Raw genomic sequence first — 9,758 nt, 5'->3', positions numbered from 1 at the left:
GTGTGTGTGTGTGTGTGTGCGCGTGTGTGTGTGTGTGTGCGCGTGCGTGACAGGATTTTCTGGACCTCACTGTGTAGATATGGTTTCAGACCTTAAGATACCGACGACAACTGCATGATACACACATGGATGAATATTTAAAACAAATAAACTGCCATATTAAACCGCAGCATGCTACTTTAACAAAGACACAAAAATGTTTTATTTATTGATGTAAGCCAACAACAGAAACTATAAAAACTTTATATTTTTGAAATACTGATGATATATATATATATATAAATATATATATATAATATTTACCTGCATTGCTATGAAGCCAAAAGTCTTATTTCATTCCTTTTTTAAAAATAATTTCTTTATAATTTTTAATTCATCAAATTCTACTTGACAGAATATTAATGCACATCGTTAGCTTTCTCTCTTCACTCTGTAATAGTGTTAAAAGTCAATTCTTTACCGACAAATATATATTACTGACACTTCATTTGGCACATGCGTATCAAACTGAAATTTATTTTTTTATTTTTTTATTTATTTGGCTGCTGCTACAAAACAAATCATTATAAGCAATTAGCTTCCCAACCGCAGTTGTATAAAAAGCAGAGATCACATTAATGTGGTGGGTACGCTGGGACGACAGAGTCGGATGAACGTTTATTATATCATAAAATATAACACACACACACATATATATATATATATATAAATATATCTCAATGCTATACATGTGCCATAAATGAAGGGTGAATGGATGTGTTGTGAGCGCAGAGTGAGCGACTGCTGAGAATTCCTGTGTTTTCAGCTCAGTGAAGAGAAGGGACGTGAATCAGTGACTCAACCACTTTCTTTTGCAATATACACATATATTTGACTTCTCTTATTGGTTGTTTCTCGTTTACAGTTCAAGTACGTATGTACCTGCCTTTGTCAGACGTAAAAATGGAGTAGTTTTTGTATTTGTGGCAGAGAGAGACAGAGGGAATACCACAGACGTACAAGTGAAGCAATCAAACAGACTCCTCCTCAACCTCTCTCTCTCACTCTCTCTCTCTCCCCCTGTAGTTGTTTTAAAATAAGTTTGTACATTTTCAGTGTTGATAGCGATTGGTCCTTCTTTTCGTCACATGATAAGATGCTGTTCGTGGATGTTCCTGTCTTTGTGACAGGGAAGGAAGTCGCTGAAGCTGTTTTTGGGAACAAGTTTCAGGAGAAAAAAACCCTATTTTATTTCCCCGTGATGTTCAGATTGTTGAGACTATGAAGAAACTTTGTACGTGTGAAACACTTAAATTTAAAGCAAAGGTAAAAATGTTTCTCTTTTTTTAAATTCAATATTGTTCTTGATAAGTATGTTCCTGTTGTCGCGGTCCTATATTTGCCTATTAACTTTGGGCTTTTTGTATGTTTGAAACGAGAAATTCTCTCACGACACATGGTTGTGTATCATGTTGTGATTGTGCTGTACTACACACGTCGGCGTTGGCCGCCTGACCTGAGGCTACAGCATCAACTGAAGGGGGTATTTTGTACTTGTATATTTGTCTGTATTTTGAATTGATCTGAAAAGTCAAACAACAAACAGGTGATTATTTTGATCTCACACATCAGGCCTTTTTGCACACAAGCATTGACCCACGTAATCCACTCTCCCCGGTCACATGACACGTTCTCTGGCACATGAACTTAAAGCAAAAAAAGAGAAAAAAAGACGAGTAAATCTTCTGTGTGCCTACTTCCTGTTTCCTAAAAGCAATTCCTTGTGTTAAATTGCCTTCAAGCCCATAGGTTTAAACTCCTGCAAGTGTCACCTGACGCCCAGGAACAACACTTTAAGGATTTTAAAACATCTGTACTTGACCTATTTGAATGAGATGACGTCAACATAACAAAACCATGGATTCATTTCTCTTCTATCTCTGTACTCTCACTGGCATTTGTGTTCTGTGCAGTTCTGTCAATTGAGGAAAACACATAAAAACAAAACCAAAAAAAAAAAAAATTTATTAATAATAATAATAATGATGATGAATTCTGCTGACAGGGTGTTTTGTTAGTATGTTTTTGTTTTTTATATTAACTGTACAGTTCAATCGTGGGTGAAAGCTAAATCAAAAAAAAGAAAAGAATATGACAAAAGTTGACGACAACGTTAAAGTATTCCTCTGTATATGTTGTACCTGTTTCTGCTGGTACTGTATCTGGTATTCTGGCTCTGTCCAAATTATTAGAACTCTGTAGTTCTTTATTCTGTGGTATCTGGCAACAGATTTCTCTGGTTTTCTGGCAGCAACGTTTCTCTGATTTAAATGGATTCTACCTTCACTTTTTGTTCTTATGGATGTTATACTAGTGTAACAAAAACTACTTGGCAAAAAAGAACTGGAAATATGTTGATGCAAAAGCTGAAATAAACATTGATTGATGTACACGGTGGAGAGTATTATGTGTTAACCGAACCCCACGCCACCGAACAGAAACAACTTAAATACAACTGAAATTTAAATTACTTCTCATGCTTACACTGGTTTGGTAAATACTAATGTATGCATGAGATTCTAATAAATAAATTATAATAAATAAATACTCCTTCCTTCTTTACATGCAATCATCGTCCACTCTCTCATTGCACCAATAAGGTCTAAGAACAGATGGGAACCGACCAATCACATTGCTAGATACTGTATTTCGGTCTGCCCACATTTATTAAGACACCGGGGTTGCCATGTTGGGCAATTACAAGCAGATTTAAAAGATTTATTTCTCCCTTGGTGACAAATTCGTATTTTCGTTTTGACACTAAACTGTGAAATAAAAGTCACCATGAAGGTAGAATTCATTGAAAGTAATTTAAAAAGATAACTAAAACTATTTTGTATTCTGTGTATTGAAACGTTAAAAAATAAGTCGCTCTTCGTCCATTATTTGCCTTTTTCGTTTTGTGTTTACGAACAAGATTACTTGTTTCTACAGAGGGATTTGGCAACCCTGCTCGGCTACTGAATTGTATAAATATGTGGACGTAGCTAACGCTAAGTCTCCCCACAACTTCAACGCAGTATTAATGACTCCGTAAATTCCTGTAGCGCCACCACTGGGTACTGTGAATTCAGCGGGAAACAAAGCCAACTATGGTAAAGTAGCGACGGTGTTTAGTGTAGACAGTTAGTCTCTGTGAGAAGTGGAGAAACGCCGGTTGAAGTGATAGCCCAGCCCTCACCAGACGGGCATGTCTCCCCGGCTCCTGTGGCGGTTGGTGCTGTGCTGCAGCCTGCCTGTGTTCACCCCTCCTCAGCCCGGGGCTCAGGCGGCTCCGTTTCTGAGTGCTTCGAAGACTTTGGTGTGGGGACCTGGACTCGAGGTCAACGTTGTTCTTCCAGCGCGTTTTTTCTACATACAAGCCGTGGACAGCGCGGATAAAAAGTGAGTTTTTTCGGCCTTTGAGTCGAACACAGCGTTAGAAATACCAGTAAATTAAACGTACACCAAAAGTACTGTTTTCCACTGCATACGACAACATCCTGTACTGCAAAGAAAATGATATATTCTGTCCATATTATAAATATATTTTCTATGTATTGCAGGTAATATTTTTCAGTAACTTCTGGTAAAAGTTCACGTCAGCAGCTCAGCGTTGTAAATTGATACAAACCAAACGCCCAGACAGAGATAACTGTGATAAATACAGTCATTTTGAATTGACATCTACAGATACAACCTTCTAATAACAGTTCTGGCACTGATGTCCATTTTTAAAACACTATTGAACTGCACTGCTGTTTTGTTCTGTTGGTTGTACATACAAATGGACAACGTCTCCAAGTTGCTAGGGAACCTGTCAGTTTTTATAACCATTTGTCCTGAGGCTCGATCTGCATCTTTAATATAATAACACAACAACTGTCAGATGTGATTTGTAAATGAAAGTGAAGTTAAAGTTGCTCATATGTTATCTCTAACCCTGTTAGAAGTTGTAAAATGAAACTTTTAAAGGCTGTAAATTTAATTAAAAAATGTATTAATTAATTTTATATCTAAAAAATATTAAATAATTTCATGTTTAAAAATATTATTTAAAAAATATTTTAAAAGGTGAGACCAATATTTTGTCTCCTTTCAAAGGACAGCCTGACCTCCTCCTGTTTGGTGGACTGTGTTGACACAGCTCTGGAAGAACAACAGACACCAGCTAGTCTTTTAACCACACGTGGTGTAGTACGAGAGCTGAAACGTTAAACTATTCAAAAACAGAGTTTCAGACATGAAAGGTTGGAACGCTGTAAGAAAACCTGGAATGACCCCTTTAATCCAAAAGCTCCCCTGGGTCCAATGAAAGTATGTCGCTGTGCAGTGTCTCACCTGGTGTCACTTTCGCACTTGGCGTTGGTCTTTTGGATTGGTATCAGTTCCTCCGTCCCGCCGTGGAAAAAACAACAATACCACGATATTATTGTCTGTCGACACAAAAGAAACACGTGACGAGAGCGAGTAAAGATGAAATTGTGTCAGAAAAACCTAATCTTCTTACCATTTTAAAAGGAGGATTATGGTGTGTCTTCCTTCAGTAAATTATTTTGTAAACCAGTTTGTTTACATGCTAATGGACAGTTCCTGTGTGTGGCTACATTAGGATCTTTCTAACAGTGACTGAGTGTGATTGTGTTTGTGTGTGACATGTTTTCCCGTTGTATTTACTTTGTTCCCACTGACAGTTTAACAGCATCACCAGGTGAACACACCTTCGAAGTGAAGATCGTTTCTCCCGGGGAGCAGTTTACCAGGATTTGGACCCAGGTTCTGGACCGTCACGATGGCTCCTTCCTGGTTCGATACAGAATGTATGCCACGTACCCAAGCCTCCACATTCATATCTTACACGAGAACAAACATGTCTCCAAGTCACCATACATCCTGAAAGGTCAATGAACAGTCCAGTTGAAGAGTTTTGTCTCAGACAACAGCAGACTCTCGTTGACTCTCCTGTGTCCGTCCTCCGTAGGTCCGGTCTACCATGAGGGCTGTAACTGCCCTCAGCCCAGCGCTCCTGTGTGGGAGGCTCACATGCACTGCCCTCAGTCTTTCCCTCAGATTAAAAGTGATTTGTCTCATTTTGCCAACGTTGACCCTGATCGTAACGCCCAGGAGATCCCACAGCGATTTGGTCAAAGACAAAGCCTCTGCCATTACACCGTCAAAGATAACAAGGTAAACTACACCTGAAACGACAGCTACACCAGCGCCCCCTTCTGTTTATTTACTCAACTATTATCTTAGCATGTGAATTCTCCCCTCCCCAGCTTGTGCTAATTAAGCACATTTGTAATATTCTAGTGTTGCAGCTAAAGTAGAACTTCAGGCTGAGTCCACAGGCAGTCTTACAACCAAAGAATGAGAACAGCCCTCTGTTTGTCTGAACTTTAACAGCCAAATACTAGTGATAATGGATGGCGGCTGTATAATATTGTAAAGTTTTTCCTGAAGAGCCTGAGGCCGTGTGACACGCCTCTGGAACAACAGAGAGTAAAGCCAGGTGTTCAGGTGTGCAGACGTCACTCCAGGTTGCTGTGACACTTCAACGCCTCAAGTCCAGTTCGCACAGAGCTAGCATTTCCTGGGAACTTGGTGGCATCAGTTGTTATACAGTTGTGACCACGTTTACAGTCCTCTGAGAATGTAGGATCAGAGTACTGTTACCCATCAGTGTACGGTTTTATGTTAAAGTCTTTGGGTTTTTGTTATGTTTGTTACTGATGGTCCAATACAGTGTCGTTCTCAGTTTGTCCATCCGTCTGTGCAGACTTTTTATTATATTTGTGTTGAGCTCATTGTGAATGAAAAGCAGTTTAAAGGAGTTAAGTCTGAGTCTGAGTGAACACAGGATACCTAAAACTGTTCCAGTGTAGGTCATGGGAAATGTGGGAGGAGCCAGTGACAATATGGACGACTTTTACTTTTACTTTTGATCAGTTGTAATTCTGTGCCAACATGTTGACGTCATAACATACAGGCAGTTATTAAGAAGCCTGTCGTTTCCTTGTGCCGTCGTTTTGTATGAAGGTCATTTGCTGCACTCTTGTGATGCATTTAACATTCTTACAGTTTCTATTTCCTTAAGATCTACGTTAGAACCTTTGGAGAACACGTGGGGTTCCGAATCTTCATGGATGCAATTCTGCTGTCCCTCACCAGGAAGGTACGGTCTTCCTCAGAAACTGAAGATTATAATATATCTATGTATTTCTCTCTCTCTCTCTCTCTCTCTCTCTCTCTCTCTGTGTGTGTGTTTTGTGCATTATTATGTCAAAGTTCAGACCTAACCCTCTGTTGTGTTGTCTGTCCAGGTGTGGCTCCCTGACATTGAGTTTTTTGTTAATCTGGGTGACTGGCCTCTGGAGAAGAGAAAACCCACTGATAATATCCATCCCATCTTCTCTTGGTGTGGATCCAACAACACCAGAGATATCGTCATGCCGACCTATGACCTGACAGAATCTGTCCTGGAGACCATGGGCAGGTTGGTCCTCATCCTAATCACATGTCCCACCAGTTCACATGAGGAAATCAGCTCTGACTGGACTTTGTCTCTGACAATTTTCTGTGTCTTGATTTCAGTTAAAATTCATTAATTCATCAACAAAAGTCATCATCTTCATTTTCTATTTTTGCTCTTTTTGTGAAATTTTGTGAAAATTCAAACTTCTTTACGAGTTCTTACTAAATCTATTGTTCACCAGTAGATGGCACTGTTGTGTCCTTGTGTCCATCCATTCAACAGAGTCAGTCTGGACATGATGTCGGTTCAGGCCAACTCCTGGCCACCGTGGCCAGACAAGAATGCCACGGCATTTTGGAGAGGGAGAGACAGTCGGCAGGAGCGACTGGAGTTGGTCAAACTTTCCCGGGCTCATCCTGACATGATAGACGCAGCATTCACCAACTTCTTCTTTTTCAAACACGACGAGAGTCTCTACGGACCGTTGGTCAAACACGTCTCTTTCTTTGATTTTTTCAAGGTGAGGACTTTGTTCTGATTACGACGGAGACGGAGAACGTCACGTGTGTGTGTGTTTGTCTAATCATTTGTCTGTCTTCTGTGATCACCACCAGTACAAGTATCAAATAAACATTGACGGCACAGTGGCAGCGTACAGACTTCCTTACCTGTTGGCCGGAGACAGTGTTGTCTTCAAGCAGGATTCCGGATACTATGAACATTTCTACGGCGAGCTCCGACCGTGGGAGCACTACATCCCGGTACGAGCGGACCTGGGAGACCTGCTGGACAAGATCCAGTGGGCACGCGATCATGATGAGGAGGTGACGACCGTTATTTTAACTGAGGTTCGGAACGGCTTCAACAACGAGTTACTTATGAGCCTGAACTTTGGATCTGTCTGTGTTTCAGGCCAAGAAGATTGCACTGACTGGTCAGCAGTTTGCACGCAGTCGTCTTACAGGAGACGGCGTATTTTGTTACTACTACAAACTATTTCAGGTAACACTCCCACTGTTGCAGAGTAATTCACCTGATATTAAGTCAAAACGTTCTGAGAATTTTTGACTCATTTTATTAGTATTACCTACTATAGGAATGTGGCTGGACATGAAATATTCCTGTGTATTTTTTTGTGTGTATAATTCTTGTTCTTCTCAGGAGTATGCCAAACTCCAGATCACTAAACCTGCCGTACGTGAGGACATGGAGCTGGTAGAGCAACCGACCGATGACCTGTTTCCATGTACCTGCCTGAGAAAAAGGGTACGTACATTTACATGTGCATTTCCACAGATTTCAGCTTAATATTATGAAATCAACCAGTATAGATTCAGACACTGGTCAAACTGCTTCACAGGTCATGATTCCCTTCATGCTAACATCAGTCTTACTTTTTGTTTTTCAGGCAAAGGATGAACTCTAACTGATCTAAAGGTTTTTTTTATATCTCATTTATTGAATAAGAATTTTCTACTCCTGGATTGTGTATTGTTGTGTGTGGGTGAAATACATATTACCCTGTTCCATTTTTAAATAAAAATAGTTTTCTGTAATTTGTTAAATGTGTTTTAATATGTTGAGCGGTCAGCAGGACAATAATGCCCCAACTGCCAGCCACAAAAGGGTCGAAGAAACTGCAGTGACCCCAATAAAAATCAAACAATCAAAAGGGTCGAAGAAACTGCAGTGACCGCAATAAAAATCAAACAAACTTAATTACCAATAATTATGATGTACATACTAAGCAAACTGGAAATGGAGAATGATTCGTATATTGTAGCTGTACATCCTACATAAAAACAAGATTACTTGCCTAATTATCTTTTTTTTTTTTTTTGACTGGTTTGTATTTATTACTCCACACCGCCAGGTGTCGCTCGTAGTACGAATGGATTGTTTCAGACGTCACCGACTGGTAAGGAGCCGGCAGAGTAACGTAAGGTTTGTGTCTGTAAATGTTTTCAAAGTTTACTTGTCTTGTTGAGAACGTGGTATTACTTGTTTTTGTTTTGTTTCCCGGGTCCCTGTGTAGTCAACGGAAATACATAGTTTGTCCACTCGCAGCTTCCGTGGCGGAATCAAACATAACCCGCCCCTTCTGGCCTTGATTGGCTTAAGGATATCAACTTCATTGGTTCATTGGTCGTCTCATCGGTCACTCGTGGAGACGGATATTACGTGTTTGTGAAAACAGGAAACGCCGCCAAACTCAAAAAGATCAGGGGGAAATTAACTGATGTTGACAACGTGAGGGACAAAGTTGGTAAAATGAGAATATTTATAACAAACACTGGGTAGAAGAGACGTTATCAAAAGGTGAATTATTTTAATTTGGTTGTTCAGATCCCTCGCGAGATCTGGGACTACGGATCACTGGACGGATGGACAGGTTTGTCGAGGTGAATACTGTAGTGTTGAAACGTTGTCATTGTACATATCTGTGTGTAACATATACCCGCGGCTGCTGTTTCCTTCCCAGGACACAGTGAAGGTGCCGTTCGGGAACAAACGTGTGGATGCTGTGTTGTGTGTTCCTGCTGCCGCACAGACGGACCGTCACTCAGCCGTCATTCTGACACATGGTGCAGGCGGAGACATGAACTTCACACACCTCGTTTCCCTGGCTCATGCGTTGGCTTCCAATGGTTTCATCTGCCTCCGTTTCACGTGCAAAAGTTTGAACTTAAGTTACAGAGTGAAGGTTTACCAGGCTGTGTGGGTAAGACATCTGAAAAGAGATGAAGAGAAGAAAAGACTAGCAGCTGTTTGTACGTCTTTACTTTGTCTCTACATAGGAATTCTTGAAATCACTGCAGAAGTTTCATATAGACCACGTTTTCATTGGAGGTAAGATATATATTTAGTATATACAATAACATTTTTAAATTGTGTGTAATTTTGTGTTTCCCTGTGCATGTGTAATTAATAAACTTGCTTTGACTTGCACGTGTCCACCACAGGCAGGTCGATGGGGAGTCGTGCTGCTGCAGCTTTAGCAAGGCAGCTGAGTGATGAGACTGAGGATGGTATCCACGGAGTCATCTGTCTGTCTTTTCCTCTGCATCCTCCAGGACAGACACATGCTCATCAACAGCGGAGTGAAGATCTCTTGGCGCTGCCTAAACAAATACCTGTGCTGTTTGTGTCAGGCACTGAGGACGTCATGTGTGAAAGGGTAAGACAAAGTGAGAACAGCTCATTCTGAGATCAATTCTTTACATTTTTATGTTTGTATGTTCATTTTGAAACCACTTACATCTTT

At 40.4% G+C, this 9,758-nt stretch overlaps 2 protein-coding genes across 6 annotated transcripts in view; both read left to right on the top strand.

Annotated features, from left to right (window-relative positions):
- Window positions 1–2,720: 2,720 nt before the first annotated feature.
- On the top strand, window positions 2,721–8,628 carry poglut2 (protein O-glucosyltransferase 2). 5 transcript variants are annotated; one of them, XR_003052331.1, is made up of 12 exons: window positions 2,721–3,423; window positions 4,713–4,918; window positions 5,000–5,205; window positions 6,116–6,193; window positions 6,342–6,514; window positions 6,776–7,013; window positions 7,108–7,317; window positions 7,406–7,495; window positions 7,655–7,759; window positions 7,902–7,930; window positions 8,367–8,411; window positions 8,529–8,628. XR_003052331.1 is itself a non-coding variant. In XM_025064144.1 (11 exons), exons 1-10 carry the CDS (start codon window positions 3,230–3,232, stop codon window positions 7,917–7,919), a joined length of 1,518 nt encoding a protein of 505 aa, XP_024919912.1. In that variant the 5' UTR covers window positions 2,721–3,229; the 3' UTR covers window positions 7,920–7,930; window positions 8,367–8,495. The 5 variants fall into 5 exon arrangements, 3 of the variants coding, with proteins under 3 accessions (XP_024919912.1, XP_024919911.1, XP_024919913.1); XR_003052330.1 differs by having other exon boundaries at window positions 8,367–8,437; window positions 8,529–8,570; XM_025064144.1 differs by lacking the exon at window positions 8,529–8,628 and having other exon boundaries at window positions 8,367–8,495.
- tex30 (testis expressed 30) overlaps window positions 8,626–9,758 on the top strand; it is a 1,726-nt gene continuing 593 nt past the window's right edge. Inside the window, exons 1-5 of the mRNA XM_025064148.1 lie at window positions 8,626–8,743; window positions 8,840–8,885; window positions 8,976–9,215; window positions 9,292–9,343; window positions 9,457–9,686. Coding sequence (XP_024919916.1) covers window positions 8,733–8,743; window positions 8,840–8,885; window positions 8,976–9,215; window positions 9,292–9,343; window positions 9,457–9,686 — 579 coding nt within the window. The 5' untranslated portion in view covers window positions 8,626–8,732. The remainder of the gene's footprint in view (window positions 8,744–8,839; window positions 8,886–8,975; window positions 9,216–9,291; window positions 9,344–9,456; window positions 9,687–9,758) is intronic.

Source organism: Cynoglossus semilaevis, chromosome 16 (assembly GCF_000523025.1).
Source record: "Cynoglossus semilaevis isolate Cse_v1.0 chromosome 16, Cse_v1.0, whole genome shotgun sequence".
Lineage (NCBI taxonomy): Eukaryota > Metazoa > Chordata > Actinopteri > Pleuronectiformes > Cynoglossidae > Cynoglossus > Cynoglossus semilaevis.
The sequence above is the reverse complement of the archived record's forward strand: the minus strand, read 5'-3'. Positions and strand labels throughout refer to the sequence as shown.